Source organism: Stenella coeruleoalba (genome assembly GCF_951394435.1).
Source record: "Stenella coeruleoalba genome assembly, chromosome: 9".
NCBI classification, from domain to species: domain Eukaryota; kingdom Metazoa; phylum Chordata; class Mammalia; order Artiodactyla; family Delphinidae; genus Stenella; species Stenella coeruleoalba.
The window spans coordinates 83,014,051-83,037,116 of record NC_137155.1 but is presented as its reverse complement, the minus strand read 5'-3'; the positions used below and the strand labels follow the sequence as shown (position 1 = coordinate 83,037,116).

At 35.8% G+C, this 23,066-nt stretch overlaps 1 protein-coding gene across 3 annotated transcripts in view; it reads right to left on the bottom strand.

The window, feature by feature from the left end:
* Window positions 1–23,066, bottom strand: part of KLHDC10 (kelch domain containing 10) — a 59,002-nt gene that overhangs the window by 21,224 nt on the left and 14,712 nt on the right. Inside the window, exon 2 of one of the 3 annotated variants that reach the window (XM_079931474.1) lies at window positions 9,271–9,357. The exons of the other annotated variants lie outside the window; for them this stretch is intronic. Within the exon in view, the coding sequence (XP_079787600.1) occupies window positions 9,271–9,357 (87 nt within the window). The remainder of the gene's footprint in view (window positions 1–9,270; window positions 9,358–23,066) is intronic. 3 annotated transcript variants of the gene reach the window in all.

Sequence of the window (23,066 nt, the reverse complement as noted above, 5' to 3'; positions counted from 1 at the left end):
CAGCAGCACACAATATTCTTGGTTATGTAAGCATCTCCTGCCACAGAGACTCCATACACTGTATGAGATTCATATATAAAGATCTGGCTTCTTAGGGCAGAGTCATCTTAAGTCTAAGTTGGCAGCAGTAAAAGAAACTTGCTTTGACAGACTTTGGTGTTACCATGAGTTAGTTTCAAGTGCTGAGCAAAGCATACTGGAGACAGCTGTCACTACATATCAGCCTGGGCTTCTGGGCTCTGTTCAGTCCCACTGTTTATTTATTGATTCCTGTACCATTACCACACCGTTTTAATTACGAAAGCTCTGAAGTATCTATCAACATCTAGTAGGACAAATTCCCCTTTGTTACTCTTTTACAAAAACTTCTTAGCTATTTTCCCCTATTTACTCTTGCATTAGGTTTTAGAATCAGTTTGTTAAAATCTGTAAGAGGCCCCTTGGGCAGACACCATCTTATCCAGGTGATCAAAGTTAACATCACCAGTAAAGGGACAAATCAACATCATGTGCAGTGAAATGAACACAGCATTACTTCCGTAGTATTCCAGCCAAAAATGTATAAGTTGAACGTAAACATGAAAAAACACAAGACAAACCCAAACTAAAAGAAATTCTACAATATGACTAAGTCCCCACTGTTCAAAAATATTAAGGCTAAAGATACATGAGAACTGAATGCAACACATGATTCTGGGACTTTATTTTACTATAAAGGACATTATTGGAATAATTGGCAAAATCTGAAATGAGGTCTGTAAATCTGATGATAATGTTAATTTAATCCATTATTTATAGTGTTAATGTCCCAATTTTGGTACTTGCTCTGCAGTTACATAAGAGAATATCTGTTTTCCAGGAACAAACACCAAAATATTTAGGGGTAAAGGAGCATAGTGTCTGCAGCTTAATCTCAAGTGGTTCAAACAGAAAAACAATATGTATATGCATATGTATTACAGATAGCGAGGGGAGAAAGGGAAGAGGACAGGAGAGAGAGAGGGAGCAGGATAAAGCAAATGTGATCAAATGTTAACATCTGGGGGACCTGGGTGAATACAGGACAATTTTTTTACCATTCTTGTAACTTCTCTGTAAGTCTGAAATTATGTCAGACTAAAATTTAAAACTAAATTTTAAGCACGTCCCTTGAGGATTTTACTTGAGATGACCCATGAAGAAATATAGTCTCTAGCCATTTATCCTCATCTTTTTGATATCATCAGTATAGTTTCATTGTTTTCTTCTTGTTTTTTATTCCTAAGTACCTCATAATTTTCTATATAATTGTGAATAGATATCTCTTTTATTTTTTAATTTCTTGTTAATATACAGGAAAGTAATTTATCTTTGCAAGTTTAAATTTTATCCAGCCCATTTTCTAAACTCTAATATTAGTTATCATTAGTTAATTATCTTGAATTTTACATCAGACAATCATATCATCCTGTTATTAAAGACAACTTTCAGTTATTTCTTTCCAATATATGTACCTTTTAATTTTTTCTTCATTGTATTGGCTGAAACCTCCAGAACAAGGTTGAATAGTGGAGATGATAATGGGCATTTTTGTCTTGTTTTTTACATTTTTAATGACGATACTGGTAATGTTTCACTATTATACATGATATTTGCTATTGGTTTCTTGTAGATAGTCTATCAGTAAAATAAAATTTCTTTCATTTCTGGATGCAAATTTTTTTCTTAACCAGGAATGGTTTAAAATAAAGTCTTTATTAAAATGTATGTATAGAAAAGTACATATATCATAAGAGTATAGCTTGATGCATTTTAATAAAATGAACACACTGAGTATCAAATTTTATTAAATGCTTTTGATAACGGAAAAATCAAACTGTTTCTTTTAACCTTTTAAAGTACTAAATACATTCCACAGATAAACCCAATTTGATCTTTATTTTTATTTAGATTTATCCCTGCCATCATATATATATATATATATTTTTAACCATTCTTTCTTATGATTTCATTTTCCCACTTTTCTAATTTTACTGAAATAATCAAGCTTTCTTTTTTCCTTTCCTTTTTCCCTAGGGAGATCTACATAGTATTACCCCTAATATTTTTTAAAAACCCATAAATTGGTATTTCTCTAACAACAGAGTAAACCACGTCTGGAAAGAACTTTGGCTATTAACAGTGGTTACTTCTGGATAAGGGAATAAGGTGAGGAGTAAAGATGCGAAATGGGACCTTGCTTTTTTAATTTAACCTCTTTCATTGTGAAATACAACACATGTATAGGAACATAATTATAAATGTATAGTTTAACAAATTATCAGAAAAGTAACATGTTGTCATCATCCAGGTCAAAACATAGAATACTGCCAGCACACAGATGCCCTCTTACCTGCCCCTTTTGATCACAACCCTCTCCAACCCACCTCCTTCACTTCCACAGGAAACCTATTTCCTCATTTTTATGGCAATCATAAAACCTGCTTTCTTTTAATAGCTTTATTATACCTAAGTATGCATCCCTAAACAATATTGTTTATTTGGGCCTAGTTTTGAAGTGTATTTGTATAGAATGGTATAGTATGTTTCCTTTATGGGATCTTTCATTCAAAATCATGTTTCTGAGATTCATCCACATTGCTGGGGTTAGAGGTAGTCTGTTCATTTCCATTGCCAAATAGTATTTCTTTGTATGAATATATACCACAATTTATCCAGTCCATGTTGCGTGAATGGACATTTGGGTTGTTCAGATCGGTGGCTCTTAATGCTGCTATAAACATTTTTGTACATGTTTTCAGGTGTACAGGGGCCCATATTTGTTGGCTATAAATGTAGAAATGGAATTTCTGAGTCATAATGTATGGAAATCTTTATCTTTACCAGATAAAGGCCAAACTGGTTACAAAATATTTAGTATTAGTATCATCATTCTTTTTAGTTTAGCAATTCCTGTGAGTTTGTAGACCTAGCTCACTGTGGTTTTATCATGCATCTATCTCATTACTAGTGAGGTTGAGCACATTCTCACACTTGTTGGCCAACTGGATTGATCCTTTTGGGAAGTGGCTGCTCAAGCCTTTTATACATTCTTGTACTGAGATGTCTTTTTCTTATTGATTTATACAAATTTGTTATATATGCTTGAGATAAGGACATTCATTTTTCACCCTATATATTTCCATATTATTTGAATTTTAATAAGCATATATTACACCTAGAAATTCTAAAATGAAAAATTATAAGATCTTTAGCAGAGTTTTACTTTCTTCCTATCCCCAGTTTGTTTAAATCATCTAAAATGTTAGTTACAGAATGTTATATATATATATATATATACATACACATACATACACATATACTAGATTTACATTATTCTTCTATATATTTAGAAAACTTTTCTTATCAATTATACCAGGCTTCACAGTCCCTGTATTTAGACACAACTCTTAAGTTTTTCTGCTTTTTTTATACACTACTGCTTCTTATGCCCAAACCTTCCTCTTTCTTGGATTTGTTTTTCATTTTACTGGGAACACCTCTTCAAGTAATTTTCTCAAAAAGGGTGTGTTCATAAACTTTCAGAGTTCTTATTTATTTTGACCTCCATTTAGACATTTAAATATTAGTGAGGCTGGGTACAGTTCTGTGTTCAAAATAATTTTCCCTCAGAACACTGAAGGCACTTATCTTCTAGCAAACTATGTTGCAGGTGAGAAATCTCAGTCTTGAGTCTTTCTATGTAGCCTGTTTTCTATCTCTGGAATCATAAGTAGTTCAGTAATGTACAGATAGATGCTTTTTGCTTTTATATTTTTCTAGCTTGTTCCTTGGTGGGCCCTTTATACCTGAAAACTCGAGAGTCTTTCTTCAGCATAGGGAAATATTCTTTATTTCTTTATTTTCTCTTTTCCACTGTCTTTCCTTATGTAACATTATAAAATGGATACTGGATCACTTAGATCTATCCTCAAAGTATAATTTTCCTCATGTACTTTCTCTTTTTGTCCTCTTGCTTTACGGTCTGTAAATTTCCTCTACTTTATTTTTGTAAAAATTGGTCTTAAGCCTGTGTATTATTTAATCCTCCAACTGCATCTTTATTTCAGCAAGTTTCAATATGGAACTAATTCCTTAACCATTCCTTTTTTTTGCATGGCAGTTGTCTTTTTATTTGTGGACCCAATTCTCTCTTGACTCTGAGGAAACCTGCTGTGATCAGAACAAGTTTAGTTTCCCTAAAATGTCTGGTAAGCCTTGATCACTGATTCATATTAATAAGTGAAGGACTACATTGATTAGTATTCTAAGAGATAATGAATTTCCTCCACAGTTGTATTACTCTGTCTCCAAACCTCCAAATGGGAGATGTGTTTGATTATGGGTATCTTCAGGTAAGTGGTACATTCACAGACAGGTTTCTCTTTAGAAGTGGAGAAAAAGCAGTTTTTCTAAAATAAGGAAGGCTGCATTTTGCTAGCATGGTCGTTTAATGTACATCAGTCCTTGGTGGAGTTTGCTTTCTTCTCCTCCCCCTATTCCACCCTCCTCATCCAATCTATTGTGGAGGTCCATTACCTAAAGCTCTGCTTTGTGCGCACACTCTTTCCAATCCCAGTCCATGAAAGCACTGCCTGTTCAACCCTCCCCTAAACAAATCCCCTACTTTGCTTGAAGAACTGTTCTTAGAGCTTTATCTTAGAACTAATGCCATTGCCAGGGAGGGAGGGAGAGAAGTAGGAGAAATAACAGTTTTGAAGGCAGTCCCTTAATTACTTGCCCTGCTGTTCCATCTTACCCCTACCTGCTCCCTCCTCCTACACTTGCTGATTCTAGGCTTGAGTTTCAGGAAAGGAGCTCTTTAGGAAATTATCTGATTTCCAGCGTGCAGCAGGAGTACCTATTTGGGGTTGCATTTTATTCTGTTCTGGTTTCTCAATCACTAGAATTCCAACTGCTTTCTGTTACCCTGAAATTCCTCAAATTTGCTGGTATTATAACAATAGCAAGAATGACAGCAGCTAACATTAAGTCAACGTTGGCTAAACAGACTGTCAGTATAAATATTTGTTATCCTGGTCTTTAGCTAGTTGACAAGCTAGAGTTAAGGCAATTAATTTGGCTTGTTACGCTGACTTTGTTTCTGATAAATAAAAGTTTTCAATTATGGAAAAAAAAAAACATTGGCTAAATGTAAAAACTCTTCTTAGTGCTTTGCACATATTACCTCTCTTGATACAACAAACTTAGGAGGTTGATACTATTATCATCATCCTAATTTTACAGATGAGGAAACTGAGGCAAAAAAAAAAAGAATAAGCAACTTGTCTAAAGTCACACAGTTGGTAAATGGCAGAGCCTGGATTCAGACATAGGTAATCTAGCTTCAAAGCCTCCCTTTTCTGTTTTTCAATATAGTTATGATTCATTCTTTTTTGTAGGTCTGCTTTGTCATTTTCAGTAATAAGTGAGAAGTATGGGAGGGTAAATGGGTGTAATCGGTCTATCATTTTGTAATGAAAACACACTGTTTTCACTACACTGATACTGTTTTCACACCACTTATAATGGGTAGCAACATCTTTTAGAGAATATGCAGGATCTAGTGAAGGAATCTAGCGACAGAAAATGAGCCCTATGAAACTGTTTAATCAGAATCAAAAGAGATAATGTGTAGTAGGAGTCCCAAAACGAAAGGCTTGAAAAAGTGGCAATATCAAAAGTATAGATAAGTTGTTTTAAAAATCTAAGGAAACACTAAGTAGCATTTTCGTATTCTCAGCAACTTATTAGTTTACTGTCACCACCACCAGAGAGAAGTTGAGAATGTACTAAAATTTTAGTCCCATCCTATTCCCTGACAGCAGCCTTACAAATAATTCAGTTCAACTCAAATACATATGATATACCTACTACATGCACTGAGCTACAAACTGGAGATAAAGAAATGAAAGGCACTGTCCCACTGTCCCTGCCCTTACAGAGCTTACAGTCTATGGCAGGCAGGAACAAGTAAACAAATGACTATAATTCAGTGTGGTAAGTGTTATGATACAGGCAGATACACAGAGGGTGCAATCAAAACAAAGAGACAAGCCTTCCAAGGAGGTTTCTCTAGAAATAACTCATAGACTGAGTGTTCAAGGATATGCTATTATTGGCTTGGGGAGATTAAACTGAATTTATCATCTGTTCTCTCAATCTGCTCTTCCATCCATCTATATAATACCTGGTAAAGAGAAAATGGTCCACACAGAAAGCTGGAAGCTTTCTTGACTTTTCCCTCCTCCTCTTGAATTGGTCATCAAGTCTCATCTAATTCCACTTCCTTATATTTCAAATCAATTAGCTACTCTCTATTCCTACTAAATATAACTACCTTAGTTGCAGCCTCTTATCATTTCTCACCTTGATAACTCTAATAACCCTAACTGGTCTTCCAATTAAATCTCTTCATTAATTAAATAAACTGATCCTGAAAACTCCCCTTGGGTGGTGCTCCACTTGATATGGGCCCTCTCCAGCTTCTTCTTTCGACACTCTTTCCCACTCTGCCAAACTTCCTACAGTTCTCTGAAAGACCGTGCTCTGTTTTGCCTAACTGCCTTTATTTAAGCTGTTTGGTCCTTGTTTTGGTCCTTGTTTGAGATGTTCCAACCTTCCCCTGTTAACAGATACTCAGACTACTCAATACATCTCTTCTGAGAAGTCATCCTGATGGCTACTTATCTTCCCCTGTCCTTCCCACATGCTGAGTCAGGTACCTCTTCTGTGTGCTCCCATATCACACTAACTCATCAGGACACTTATCACAAAGAATTACACTCAAATTATTCTGTAATTGTTTCTTTACTTGATTCTCTATAATCTAGATGATTGAACTAGCACAAAGCCTGTTACACAGGAGGCAATCAAAAAATACTGAAAGAATGAAAGCATGAACAAACGAACGAACGAGGTTAGTTAAGTCTGTGAAATCTGATGAGATAACCAAAGGAGATAATGGAGAGGACAGAACGTTGGAGCAATACCCATCTCTAGTGAGTAGGAAGAAAGAAGCCAGTAAAGGAAACAGAATGAACAATCAAAGAGGCAGGAAGAAAACATCTCAGATTGTACAGCAAAGTATAACCCAAAAGAAGAGAAAACGTTAAGAAGGTACAGGTGGTCAACAGATCAAACACTACAAACAGGTCAAAGAAGGTGAGGACTAAGACAAGGCCACTGATTTAGAAGCGGTCACTGGTGATCTTGCTGTTGCTAATGCTGAGTTTACTCCCGCCTCACTCTTCTCAGCACTGTCAGAGACCATCTTCCTCAGAAATTTTTTGAGGCAATTTAGGGCTTACGAAAATAACCAAAGATATGAAACTTACCTGTGCTAATCTCTTTTTTCCATGATTAAAATATTGAAAAACAGAGAATATAAAGAAAATAAAATCCCACCATCCAGATATAATGTTATTTCACTATTTCCTTTGTTTTTTATGTTTATATTTGTATAAAACTGATATTATATTGAATTTTACATCCTAATTAAACAATTTCTTAATTATACTTAAATTTAGTCAGCCCCCAAGTTAGCCTTCTCATTGTAAATCAAAAAATTAGTATTCTAATTTTTAAATAGAAAAAATTAAAATTTTATCAAATTAGATGTACTGCTTGGCTACGTGTGCACAATGGTTTTTTTGGTCACATAACACTAAAATTACCTATTAGTTTCTATCAATAAAATTATTTATGCTAAAAGGTAGCATAGCAGGAATTCCATGGCGGTCCAGTGGTTAGTACTTGGTCTCTTCACTTCCATGGCCCGGGTTCAATCCCTGGTCAGGGAACTAAGATCCCACAAGCCACACGGCGCGGCCAAATGATAAAATAAAACAAAATAAAAGGTAGCATAGCACCCTAAGTATGTTATCTTGACCCATTTAGGCTAGATTTTTTTTTTTTTCATGATCTGGACCTTGGCCACTAAAAATAGGTTAGGCACTAGATATAGAAACATCTTTAGCTGCTGCAGGTCTTTTTTCTAGTCTTTTTGTTTTTTTTTTAAATAATCTCTTCAGTCAAAATTAGATACACTGGGGGCCTTCCCTGGTGGCGCAGTGGTTGAGAGTCCGCCTGCCGATGCAGGGGACATGGGTTCATGCCCCGGTCCGGGAGGATCCTACATGCCGTGGAGCGGCTGGGCCCGTGAGCCATGGCCCCTGAGCCTGCGCATCCGGAGCCTGTGCTCCGCAACGGGAGAGGCCACAACAGTGAGAGGCCCGCGTACCGCAAAAAAAAAAAAAAAAAAAAAATTAGATACACTGGCTTATAAATAATAAGGTCTAAACTATAACAATAAAAACGCTTGTCTGACAATTTATTATATCTAGAAAAACAGTATGAACCAGAGTTTTCAACCCTCTTCTGAGATTTTCTTTTTTCAGTAGGGAGTATGTTTTACTAGAAGAAGTAAAAAATAGAAAGAATGAAACATTTCTAAAAGTAAGAATTACTAGGTCAAAGGATGTGAACATTTTCAAGGCTTTTGATACATATTGCCAAATTAAATCCAGAAAGGCTGTGTCAAATTTACACTTCCTTCAATATATGAGCTTCATTTCCCCATACCCTTGCAACACTGAGTATTCTTATTTTTAGTCTTGCCAATCTAATAAGTAAAAATGATAACCTTATTATTTTAATTATGTTTATAACAATAGTGAAAATAAACATTTGTTCATATTTATTGAGCTTTCTTTTTTACAAATTGATTATTCATGTTCTTTTACCTATTTTTCTAGTGGGTATTTGCTTTTAAACCATTGATTTATAAGAGCTCTTTATATATTCATGATATTAACCATTTGTTACAAATATTTCCCCCTTTTATCTTTTTATTTATGGTTTCTGACATAAGAGGTTTTTAGTTTTATAGTCACATAAATTTTATTTCTTTCTAAAATCATATTTAGAAAATTATTTCCCATACCCCATATTTTATAAATTATTCAGAGTTCTTTTTAATATGTTTACAGTGGAATAATACTGACATCAATGAGATGATTTATTTCTACGACCTAATACACATTAAGTGATTCTAACTTCCTAAAACTTATAATTACAATTCCAACAGTGGTCACTATGAAACACAGGTTTAAAATTAAATTCTAGATTTTCTTTCATCCAATTTTAGCTGTTTAGACAATTTTTTAAAACCAGAGTTTTGAGTTTAGAAAATTCATTCAAAGTTCCCTTTAACCCATACGAAGCACAGTTCTCTTGCTAGTTATCACCCACCTCTCAAAAACCTGTTAGGGATCCTTATGATGGGACAGGACTGAATGAAGCGCCTCCTAACTGGGTCCCATCGTATTTTCTTCTTACCTGTTACCACAATTATCAGCAATAAGTCAGACACATACAACACATGGCAAATAATACATAGTAACTGTAGTTATAAAGACAGAAAAACAGGAAACAAAACAATACTTGAATACAGAAAGAAGTGATGTAAAGTAGCATTTAACCCTGTTTCGGAAGTCAAAACAAAATTTAATTAATACATAAGCAGTGATGAAGGTTTTCAACTCATCCCCAAAAGAATAAGAACAATTGTGTGCACCATTTTTCAGAATTCTGGTTCAACAGACATGCATTCAATAATCACCAATGCCATCTTGTGGCAAAAATTCACCAGGAGCTTTATAAACAGATTAGAAACGATGACATTTTTACAAGTCAGTGAATGTTAAAAAGAGAGCTCTGACTAAAATTATTTTGGCATAACATAGGCTCCTGTTCTCTTCCAGGGTTGGTATTCTTTTATCAGTTATATGGTTAAGAGGATAAAGCAATGGGCACCATTCTTTAAATATGAAATAAGCTGATCTTGCTATAATTAAAATTGTGTGGTAGCAACCAAATAAAACAAACATTTAATATCGTGACACTTCCACTGTGGGGGGGAGAAAAAAAAGGAAATTCCTCTGCCTTCACAGGAAGCAAATTAACTGCACATTAACCCCAATTAAAACTTGTTTTCTTATAACATAGAAGAAAAGTGCAAAGCATAGTAGAAGTGTTAAATGGAATAATTTTGTCTCTTCCCAAAGGTTTGATAGCTCCCAAAGACAGCTCTTACAAGCAATAAAAACAATTAACACTGGTATAGAATTTAAAGTTTAAAACAGCTTCTATAAGTGTTATCTCATTTGATCCTCACAACAACCCTGTATGGATTCAATAGTCATTTCATTAAGCACCTGCTATGCCTTGAGCCCTGCTAGGCTCCATGGTAGCCAAAGGAGGCTATGACTCCTAGCCTCAAGAACTCATGTGAGGAAGGCAGATGCCTAAACTAATAATTACATTACAGTGAAGTAATTGCTATAACAGGGGCTATAAAAACACTTTGAGGAAGATATTATCATCTTAATTTTACAAGTAAGGAAGCTAAAAAAAAATTAAGTGACTTAATGCCAAAGCCAGGAGTCAAGCCTGGGCAGTTTGACTCTAACACCTGCCTTCTTTCTACTATACCACACTTAACCTGTCTCAAATTCCTTGGAAAGCATATAGTTTTTGGTTTTAGCAATTGGAAATATCTGAGATGTTCATCAGCAAGGTCTGGTCTGTTTACTAGAGCACTTGTACATAGAGATACATAAATTCAGTGTAATGAAATAGCATTACCTGTACATGTATACTTAATATTGTGGTGGAGACAGACTCGTGAGCAAGGGAAAGAATTATTTTGCAAAAGAGTTGCAAACAGGTTTATCTATTAATCCTCCAAGTCTTTTAAATCAGTAGTTCCCAAATGCTGGTCTACAGACCACTGGTGGGCTAAGGTGAAGATTCACCAGTCCAACACAAAATGAGAAAAATATGGACAAGGCAATGAGTTTTTAAAAATGCTAAAATGTTCCATTTAAAAGTCTGTCCTTTTTTCAGAAATTAGAAACTTTTTATTAAATATTCTTTTATTTTAAGAGATGAAGAAGATAGAAAATGGTACTTGATTTTGTTTTTTAATATTCTTTCTCGGAAAAATAAAAAACTTGCAAGCCTATATGTATCCCCAAAATATACATATATTTAAATTTATAGGTTTATGACATCCAAAGACTGGAGAAGCACAGCTTTAAATCAATACAATATTTGTTGATCACTCATAAGTCCAACATTGTCAATCACACTATCAAAGGATACATAAGATGTATAAGAAACTTCCCTTGCCCTCAAGAAGTTTATATTCTAATTAGGGAGACAAGACAAACACATAAAACAATTAGATCGCAATACAAGACAGAATATAACAAGTGATTAGCTTAAAATTTGACATTTTTATGTATCAAAAGCATTAAAATGTACATACCCTTTGACCCAGCTATTCCACTTCTAGGAATTTATTCCTAAAGAAATAATCATAGATGCATGGAAAGATGTATGGACAAAGATACACACTACGATATTATTTATAATGGTAAAAAATTAGAAACACTTTCAGTGTCCAATGATAGGGAGATGGTTAAGTATGCTAAATAAACATATTTAAATATATTCATATTCTATGTACCACTAAAAAAAGTACATACAAGAATATTTACTAACATGAGAAAACATTCACAATATATTGCAAATGAAAGGTGCAAGGTACAAAATAGTAGCAGTGCATGATACCATATCAACAAAGAAAAAAGTATATATTCATGAAAAATACAGGCAGGATATACATCAAATTTTAATTGTGGTTATCTTTGGGCAGTTATTATGAGTGATTTTGGTTTTTTCTCCTTAGTGCTGGTGTTTATTTTCCAAGCTTTCTCATTGAGTAGGCATTACTTTTGGACTGGAAAAAAAAAACAATACCATATTACTTTAATTTTTTTTTGAAGCTATGATAAGAAAATACTATAAAGAAACATACCAAAGTATTAACAGTGGTTATGATTCAGGTTGAGGATTATCACCCCTTTTATATTATCCAAAAATTCTAAGACATATTGTTTTATAATGGAAAAATATAAAACAAATTTAGATAACAGTGCGGGAGTAATACTGAAAATTATTGAACCAAAGTTGTAATCAAAAATCCTTTTTGATGTTTTCTCAGAGCTCTGTCAGACATCTTTGGCCTGCTTTTCTCTCAGCAACCAACATAAGTCTGTCACAGGCACAGGCTAATGTTGACTCTACAGAGGTTATTCACCCAAAGTAGGCACTAAGTTCAGAATCCATATTTTCTTCCTTCAGCCAAAGAGCAGAAAACAAGAGAAACCAGCAACATAGCATACATATGCCTCTCCAATTTCATGTAAATATATTCCTGAAAACTATATTTGTTCTTGAAGCTTTAATTTTTATATATTTGAATGCCAATGTTCATTTGTGATTGCTTATACTCTTCAAAACAAAAACCATAATTTTTTCAATCATTTCATCAATATTTTATTTTTTGCTAGCTTTTCAATTTTTCCTTTTTATTTCACTATAAATATGACATAGTCATTGACAGTCAAGATGGTAGGCTGAGCACACTGCAAGCAAGCTCCCCTCTCCCCAAAGCCCCACAAGTAACACAAAAGCCATTTTAAAAAAAAAAACACCTAGGGCTTCCCTGGTGGCGCAGTGGTTGAGAGTCCGCCTGCCGATGCAGGGGACGCGGGTTCGTGCCCCGGTTCAGGAAGATCCTACATGCCGCGGAGCGGCTGGTCCCGTGAGCCATGGCCGCTGAGCCTGCACGTCCAGAGCCTGTGCTCCGCAACGGGACAGGCCACAACAGTGAGAGGCCCGTGTACCGCAAAAAAAAAAAAACCCAAAAAAACCCCCAAAAAAACTATAATCAAAAGAAAGCAAGAAATGGTCTTAGTCAATCACTGAAAGATGTAAGGCTGACAGAATCAGCTTAAAGAAGGAAACCACAGTGCTATACACCCAGAGTAGAGGGCTACTGCAAGTGATCTGAACAGCCCTCAGAGTAAACTAAGCCCAGAGGTGGAAGACAGCAGAAAGAACTGAAATAATTTATAGAATTTACAGCATAACTGGTTAGGGAGTGGCATGGAAGTTACAAAGCAGGTCAACCTCTCCCACCATTTACCATTTTGGTTCAAGCATTATAGAATAGAGGTACATAATTTGCTCCTAGATGGGAACAGTGGCATCAAACAAGAAAGGTGTCACTCCCCAGGTAGGAACAATGAGTATAAACCCTTGGATCAGAAAGACAGGACAGAGCCCTGGGTGGATATTAAATCCCAGGAAAAAGAGGGGACAGACACTAAAGAAGTCTGGCAATTGGTACGCTCTATCTCATTGCACATTCCATCTCTACCCACAGTCAGTGGAGACCTGCTGCAATAAACATATGTAACATTCACAGGAAGGCTAACAAGGGCTCTCAAATAAAGGTGAATGAGCACAAAACCAAGACCCAAACATGAAAAAGTTATTAATGTGACAAGCAGAACTCGTACCCAAAGAAAGAGAGTTGACAAATTAAATAGAATAAAACCTTAGACTAGGTACAATTACTGCCCTGAGATATGCAAGATGATAATACATTTATTTTAAAAGAAATAAATTGGAACTCTTAGAAGTTAAATTTTGATCATTTAAATAAAAAAACTAATTAAGGACTGAAAAAAATAAAGAACAAATTAAATTAGTAATCTAAAAAATGGAGCCAAGAAATGCACCAGAATATGGTATAGAAGGAAAAAGAGGTGGGAAGCATTTTAAGAAGTTAAGATATAAAAGGGGATTGAGCAACTACTATCAAAATGCCACCTGCCTTTTTGTAGAAACGGACAAGCTAATCTGAAACTTCATACAGAAACACAAGGAAACCAGAAAACCAAAACAATCTTGAAAAAGAACTAAATTGGAAGACTCACATTTCCTGGTGTCAAAACTTACTAAAAAGATATAGTATTCAAAACTGTAGTCCTGACATAAGGATAGACATGTATATTAATGGGACAGAAATTGAAGGGTCTACAAGTAAACCCATGTATCTATGGTCAATTGATTTTTTTTAACATCTTTATTGGAGTATAATTGCTTTACAATGGTGTGTTAGCTTCTGCTTTAAAACAAAGTGAATCAGCTATACATATACATATACCCCATAGAATAGACTTATGGTCAATTGATTTTTGACAAGGGTGACAAGATTACTCAACGGGGAAAGCATAGTCTTCAACAGATGGCCCTGGGACAACTAGATATACTTTAAAACCTAGAATTCTGTATCTACTCAAACTCTCAGTCAATTGTGGGAGTGAAATTAAGAATTTTTTTTTTTGGCTGTGCTACATGGCTTGCAGGATCTTAGTTCCCCGACCAGGGATCAAATCTGTGCCCCCTGCAGTGGAAGTGCACAGTCCTAATCAGTGGACGGCCAGGGAATTCCCAAGACATTTTTGAGTGTAAAAGGACACAAAATTTTTGCTTCCCTCAGAGTTCTAGTGAACGAATTACTCAAAGATATACACCTGGAATTTAAAAAAATAATCCAAGAATAATAATCAAGGTATAAGAAAAGAGTAAGCAGAGAAATCAGTAAAGTAAGTTTAAATAAGTGCTGACTGGAAAACAAAACAAAACACAAAAGCTTACTAACATTCAAAACCGTAATCTCAGTGATACCGACAGGAGTAATTATGAGGGTAAGAACAAGGGCTGGAGAAGGGAAACCAGGTGAATGGTAAAGTCCTTGTCTTGTTCAGAAGAAAGATCCAGAAAGTGATTAATACAGATACTGATAGAAAATATAAATTTAAGTATTATGTAAAAAATTTAAGATGGCTTCACTCCAAACATTTAAAGAAGACACAAATTCTTTCAGAGAATAGAGAAACTCATTTATGAAACTAGTAGAACCCTGATAGCAAAGTCTGATAAAGACATTAAAGATCATTACAGGTCAACATCCTTTATAAACACAGGCACAGAAATTCTAAACAAAATATTATCAAATCAAAGTTACATAAAAAGAATAATACATCATGGCCAAGTGAAATTTGTTCCAAAATTGTGAGGCTGTTATAACGTTCAAAAATCAGTATAATTCACCACAAAAACAGAATAAAGAGAAAAACTATGCAATCATCTCAATAAATGCAGAAAAAGCATTTGATAAAATTCAACACCAAGCCAACTGGGGGAAAAAAGAAATTTATGCTTACACAAAACCTTGTACGTAAATGTTCATAGAGGGACTTCCCTGGTGGCGCAGTGGTTAAGAATCCGCCTGCCAATGCAGGGGACACAGGTTCGAGCCCTGGTCCAGGAAGATCCCACATGCCGCAGAGCACCTAAGCCCGTGCGCCACAACTACTGAGCCCACGCTCTATAGCCCGTGCTCCACAACAAGAGAAGCCACAGCAATGAGAAGCCTACGCACCGCAACAAAGAGTAGCCCCCGCTCACCGCAACTAGAGAAAGACCACGCGCAGCAACGAAGACACAACACACCCAAAAATAAATTAATTTTTTTAAAAAGATAAATAAATAAATAAATGTTCATAGAAAGTTCATTCATAATAGCCAAAACCTGGCAACAACCTTCCAATGAATCAGAATGGGTAAATGAACTGTGGTTCATCCATACCATGGCAGACTACTCAGTTACCAATGAACTAACAATTGATGGGGGCAATAACTTGAATGGCTCTCAAGGGAATTATGCTGAATAAAGAAAGCCAATGTCAAAAGGTTACATGATTCCACTTATATAACATTATTGAAATCACAAAATTATAGAGACGGAGAACAGATTAGTGGTTCCCAGGGGCTTGCCAGGGGGAGGTGGCTATGCCTAAACAAGGGCACATGAGGGGCCCTTGTAAATGGGTCTGTTCCATATCTTGTCTAGGTGGCCATGCAAATCTATACATGTGATAAAATTACACAGAACTCAATACAAACACATGCACAGACACACACACAAATTAATGCACGTAAAACTAATGAAATCTGAGTAAAGTAAGTTGATGGTATCAATGTCAATTTCCTGATTGTGTTACTGTGCAGTAGTAACAAGATATCATCTGGGAAACTGGATGAAGGGTGTATGAATCTCTCTGTATTATTTCTTACAATTGCATTATAAATCTACAATACCTCAAAGTAAAAAGTATGAAAAATTAAATAAATAAAAACCAAAATGCAGAGGAAAAAAACCTGACTATGTTGATATGAGGCAGATTGCATTCAAAATGATATATCTGAAACAATTATGAATATTTTAACAATTAGAACTATTGATAGAGAACATGATCTAAGAATTCTGGTTTAGGTGATATGGTCCTACTGCATTATACAATTCAGTATCTATAAAGAATTTCAAAAGAGAAGCAAATTAACACTGTATTCAGAATCACTGCACAGTTGTACAGACTGCTTACTGCACGAGAGCTCCATGCCAAGTGGCTAAATTGGGACTAAAATCCAGCCTGCACTTTGCTGCCCAATGTACTCACAGAACTATGTCTACATGCACCATGGCACACTTTGCGCTGGCAGTGACCAACTTGTTAAGTGAATGACTTTCTTTTAAACATAAGAGAAATAACATTTATTGAGTATCTATTCCTAGCACTTATATACACTCATTTTTAAATTTCTGCCTTTGCCTTTCAAAATAAGATCTGAACCCATATCTGAGTTCTTCTGTGCTGCTCGGGTATAGAGTATTCCTCAGGAGGCTTCGGTTCTGTCTCAAATCCTTTTTGAAACAAAGTGGTGTATAAATTAATACAAACCAAAATATGAATTACAGTACAATATTGTACTGTTATGGCTTAATTAGTCATGGCATTATATATATGTATGTTTATGTGTGTGAAAACAGCTGCATTCCTTAATAAAAATACTGTTCCAAGAACTCATTTAAATCCTCACCACAACTCTTAGATAAAATTATGATCCCCAATTTACAGATGAGAAAACTAAGACATAGAGAGATTAAGTAATTTGACCAAGGTCACTTCTCTAAGTAAGCAAGTAAAAACTCTGGGATTCAAACCCATGCAGTTTGGTTCCAAATCACTCTTAACCACTCACAATAATGCTCATAGTCACAATTCAATTTGGCACCTGAAAAAGTATGTCTGACAGAGGCACTTGATAAATACTTATTAAATGAATGAATGAATGAATACTATGGCAGTAATTCTCAACCAAAGGTACACTCTCCCAACTCCCTAAAGAAGTTGCTCTCCTCTCCCAGGATTCTGGTATTATTCTCCATTATACAGTCATTCCTTGGTATCCACTGGGGATTGGTTCCAGGACCCCCAAGGATACCAAAATCCTAGGATGCTCAAGTCCCTTCTTCTATAACATAGCTAAGTGTTTCCACACAACCTACTCGCACATTCTCCAGTATACTTTAAATCCTCTCTAGATTACTTATAATACCTAATACAATGTAAATGCTATGTAAGTAGTTGTAAATACAATGTAAATGATCTGTAAATAGCTGCTGGAGTGCAGCAAATTCAATTTTTGCTATTTGGAACTTTTATTTTCCCCAAATATTTTTGATCCGAGGTTGGCTGAATCCATGAATACGGAACCCGCGGATACAAAGAGCCAACGGTATCATTATACTGCCACTTAATTAAGAATAAAAACCTGGGACTTCCCTGGTGGCACAGTGGATAGGACTCCACGCTCCCAATGCAGGGGCCCCGGGTTCGATCCCTGGTCAGGGAACTAGATCCCACATGCATGCCACAACTAAGAGTTTGCATGCTACAACTAAGGAGCCTGTGTGCTACGACTAAGGAGCTGGCAAGCCGCAGCTAAGGAGCTGACAAGCCTCAACTAAGGAGCCCATGTGCCACAACTAAGGAGCCCGTAAGCCACAACTAAGACCTGGTGCAACCAAATAAATATTTTTTAAAAAAGGAATAAAAACCATAGTAAGTCATAGCCTATCACAGACTTCTTTCCTCCTATAAAAATGAAGTAATCACAGCACACTGAGAGACATCTTCAAACCTTAAGATATTCTTTGTCATTTTAGTTTATATCATTAGTTATTAAAGTATGACTTTACTGAAAAAACAGCCTTGTAGGGTGAGTAGTTTTGTCTTTGGGGGAGGGAGAGAGCACAGGAGGAGTTGTATCAGGCTCAAACTGTTCCAAAAGGCAGATGTGATACTGAAACCACTGTTCATAAATGACTGAATTCTAAGTTATACTATCCTTCCTTAGAAATAGTAAAAACGAAAGAGGCTAAAAATTTTACAGATTAAAAATTAATCAAAAAGTATTATAATTCATAAACCTATGTTAGATTAAAATATTAAATCGGGACTAACAAACAAAAATTCTAGGAATACTCCTGACGTAAAATAGCGCCATCACATTCCTAATGTTTATGAATGGCTGCCAAGACTTTGAAATAAAGTTTTAAATAAAAACCCCACCCTTTGGGACCAGTTTCATCTTTTGATAGGAAGAATTAACTATAAGCACACCACAAACTATATGTATACTAGATGGTCTCTAAAGCTCTAAAAATTCTACAATTTTCAGTGGAATCAAAAATGCTCTAAGAATCTTAGAACTTACCCAGTGCAATGGTTCCTGAGATGCTGACTAGACGGCTCGTTGCAAGCTTATTAAAAAATATAAAAATAAAAACAAAAACAAAAAAAGCAGATTACCAGGTCCATCCCAGGTCTGGTATATTAACTTTGGTAGGGAATCGGGTTATATTGAGACTAATAAGAATTATTGGCTCTCTTCCCAGAAAAATGCACATATATGCTCACAATTTTACATACAATATAATCCTCTGAAGACTATTCACAGACTTGTGAATTGAGGGACTCCAAGTTAAAAAATTAAAAGAATTTAACCCAGAATGGTACAATTGTTTTCAAAGGGTAGTTAAATGGAAGAAGGAATAAACTTATTCCATATTCTAGCAGAAGACACAACTGGGAGAAACTCATAAAGTTGCAGCTGAATTTAAGGCAACAATTAGAGCCAACAAATAATCTGACAGCTCTCTCCACAAATAGGCAGCCCATTAATTTAAGAGGTCAAAATAAGTAGACCTCTTTAAAATAGAGGTTAAAAAGATTAGAGGTATTGTGGAAAGGATTCCCACACTGGGTAGAAGATAAGGCAAGATGACTTCCAATGTCTTTTTCAATTTTATGATTCTAAGGAATTTTAGAAGAGGGGAAAAGGGAAAAATAAAAAGTCAATCTTAAAACTTTTTTTTTTACTCCTTATAGGTTGTTTTCCACATTTAAGATTAAAAGAAAAAGTCTGCATTTGCGCTCTATGTTACCTGTGTCGATGTGCCTGTCTTCTTTATTTTTTAACTGAAGTATAGTTGATTCACAATGTTGTGTTAATGTGTGCCTGTCTTGAAATGTAAACCACAGCCAAAGGATCTGTTTTTCTTAATTCAATATTGCCTCCTTCCTTTTTATCTCAAGCAGAACTTCATTAACAAGCAAACAAAAAAAGCCTATAGAATATATCCTACAACCCTAGAAAATAACCCAATCAGTTTCTTTACTAACAACTATGTATTTGAATCTTAATTATACTGAAATAAAAATTTATAGTAATAATTCACTCAAAGAGCCAGACTACATTATTTGATCTTTTCTTGTTCCTGGATTTCTTGTACTCTATAACTTGAGTTTCCAGAGAATAACCCCTCTCCCCAAAAACATCCCTGAGAGACAGAGAAAAAAAAAAAGACTATATACTGGGTGAGTATAGATGTAGGAGATTAAATATGAAAAATAGATTTTTAAATCAATACATTTTGGCAAAGCCTACTGATCTAAAATTTTGCAACCTCCCTCCTTTAAGGAGCACCAAAGATGGGTAGCTCTTTAGAGGTACAGAGTCCACGCTCTTTCTGCAAGTGAAACTTGAAAGAAGGAAATCCACAAATTCTAATAGTTAAATGAATGTATTCAGAAATGTCATTTATTACTTTTACTATGCATTCTGTTCCTTGATTAAGACTAGAAAAGTGATCCGTTTTGAAAGTGAAGACACAGCTGTTCTATATGAACTCACTTTCCCTTCTCTCAGGTAGCCATTTTCTGTTGGCAATTGCAGTGTCTTCCTAAAAAAATACCTAGACTTGACCAAAGGCAATGAGAACTTGTGTTGGACTAAATCTGGCAAAAAGCAACAAAACATTCACTAAATAACAAAATTTTAATACCAGATATTTTTAAGAACTGTTTTTAAAAGTCCAATATTTAGAAACAAGCTATCCTGAGAAACTGATAATAATCCTGTTATGTAAAAAGCAGAGGAGCCAATAAGAACATCTTAAATGCAAAACTAAAAGATGCCAGATATGAATACAGCCAAAGTACACATGATTTCTAGTAAGACATTTGCATGAAGCATTATATTCAGAAATAACAGCTATTCTTTTTTTTTTTTTTTTTGTGGTACACGGGCCTCTCACTGTTGTGGCCTCTCCCGTTGCGGAGCACAGGCTCCAGACGCACAGGCTCAGCAGCCATGGCTCAAGGGCCTAGCTGCTCCGCGGCATGTGGGATCTTCCCAGACCAGGGCACAAACCCATGTCCCCTGTATTGGCAGGCGGACTCTCAACCACTGCGCCACCAGGGAAGCCCCTGGAAATAACAACTATTCTTTACTCAGAAACAAAAATTTCAAAAGATAACATTTCACAAGAACATTTACATTGAAGCATTTTTTCTATAAGTGCACAGATCAGTTTTGGACTTAAAATCATAATTGAAAAGATTTTGATGTAGCTTTAAGAAGTTATTTCTCTCCCTGAATGGTTTTCTCAGTGTTTTCTTTTTATATGCACGTTATTAAAGCTAAATACATTACCTCTTTCTAAGGTACACAGTTCACATTATAAAATTCATATTCCTGCATCAAGTTTGTGTGTTTGTGTGTGTTTTAAGGAATTTATTTTATGTGACACCCAGATATTTGCGGTTGGCTTTGGTTTGATCAATTACACATCTGATTCAAATTAACTGAGTTGACAGTTTGCTGATGAAACCATATAGCAAGAACTACTGTGGGTAAAAAGGGAAACAACTTTTTCAAAAAGTACCTTTCAACTCCAATGACTATCTACCTCATTTTTTTTTTGGCTTAATTACTTCTAATTTCACTATCTAGTCTTATAGACAAACTCAATGATCACACTTTAGATAAAGCTTGGAGCAAGTTCACTGACAGTATAGCATATATAAAAAGGAAGAGTATTAGATCGAGCTGAATTCTAAATGCAACAGGAAGCCACTAAGGATTCTGATCTTGGAAGCAATAATAGTTATGCTTTGGGGAGATTAATCTTGTTTCCGTATATAGAATGAAATAGGAAGACTGAGAATGACAAAAACATTACAGGTTTCCCCTGTTATTCTAAAGTAGAGTGTTCCTAATGAAACATTTCCTAAGTCGAAATGGTGTAATGCACAGAAGCAATTACCTTAATTACCTTTGTGCTAACCGATGCACAAAATAAACCCTGAAAAAGCACAGATGCTCGCAAACACAGTGCAAAGCTATACGGCTCGATGCTGAGATGATGAGTACAGTTCCCAGGGAAGGAGCTTGGCAAGGCCACTCACGCTGCTTGGGGTGCACCCTGCCTCTATAACAGCTAGCTGCAAAACAAATGCTGAACCAAGTTTTGCTTTTCACCTTTTTTTTATAAAAGTGAAAACCCTCTTCAGATTTCTTTCAGTTAGTGAAAACAGATACTCTCTTAAAAATGAAGTGGCGTGGGCTTCCCTGGTGGTGCAGTGGTTGAGAGTCCACCTGCCGATGCAGGGGATGTGGGTTCGTGCCCCGGTCCGGGAAGATCCCACATGTGGCGGAGCGGCTGGGCCTGTGAGCCATGGCCACTGAGCCTGTGCTCCGCAACGGGAGAGGCCACAACAGTGAGAAGCCCGCGTACCAACAAAAAAAAAAAAAAAAGAAAGAAAGAAATGAAGTGGCATAAAGCAAACTTTGTAAAAGCAGGGGATACCTGTATTAATATAGTCCTATTTGAGGCACTGAAGGCCTGAACTACAGCAGAACTGGGAAAGACAGGCAACAGAGACGAGGATGGCACAGTGGTTAAAAGCATGGACTTTGGAACCATCCTGCTGTATCCAAATCCTGTATCCAAATCCTGGCTCTGTCCCTTGCTAGCTATATGGCCTTGGACAATGTCTTATCCTCTGGGTCTCAGCTTCTTTCTCTATGAAAAGGGGACGATAACATTACCTACTCCTCATTAGGTTATGAATAAATGTTTATAAAAGTGCTTAGCTAAGAATATTATTTGGGGATAAAGCACAAGGACTTAAAGACTAGCTGGATGGGAAAGCTGAGTAACATAAAGAGATAAACTATAAGTGTGAGTTTTTTAATTCTGTAACTTAAAGAAAATTTTAAAAACACAGATACTATGGGCTTTCCCAGTGGCGCAATGGTTGAGAGTCCGCCTGCCAATGCAGGGGACACGGGTTCATGCCCCGGTCCGGGAAGATCCCACATGCTGCAGAGCGGCTAGGCCCGTGAGCGATGGCCACTGAGCCTGCGCGTCTGGAGCCTGTGCTCCGCAACGGGAGAGGCCACAACAGTGAGAAGCCCACGTACCGCAAAAAAAAAAAAACAAAAAAACCAGAAAACACAGATACTAAAGGGTAAGTTGGCAATATTTATCACTATGCATTGCACAATGCTTTTAAAGAGTAAAAGACCAGAGACAATTTAAATATCTATCAATTGTGTGGCTGGCACCTTGCTGTACGCCTGAAACTAACACATCATTATGAATCAACTATACACCAATAAATTTTTTTTTTTAATTTGTGTGGCTGGTAAATTAGTGTACATCCATACAATGCAATACTTTCAGCCATTAAGAAGAATCAGATCAATCTAAATGCGCTAATATAGAACAGTCCCCAGAATATATTTTCAGTAAAAAGAAACAAAAGAGGAAAAAAGGGCAGGTGCAGAAAGAATACTTTATGTTCTACTCTAATTCGTTTAAAAATAAAGTTAACATACACCTATATGCATGTATATGCGAATTCTAATTCTGG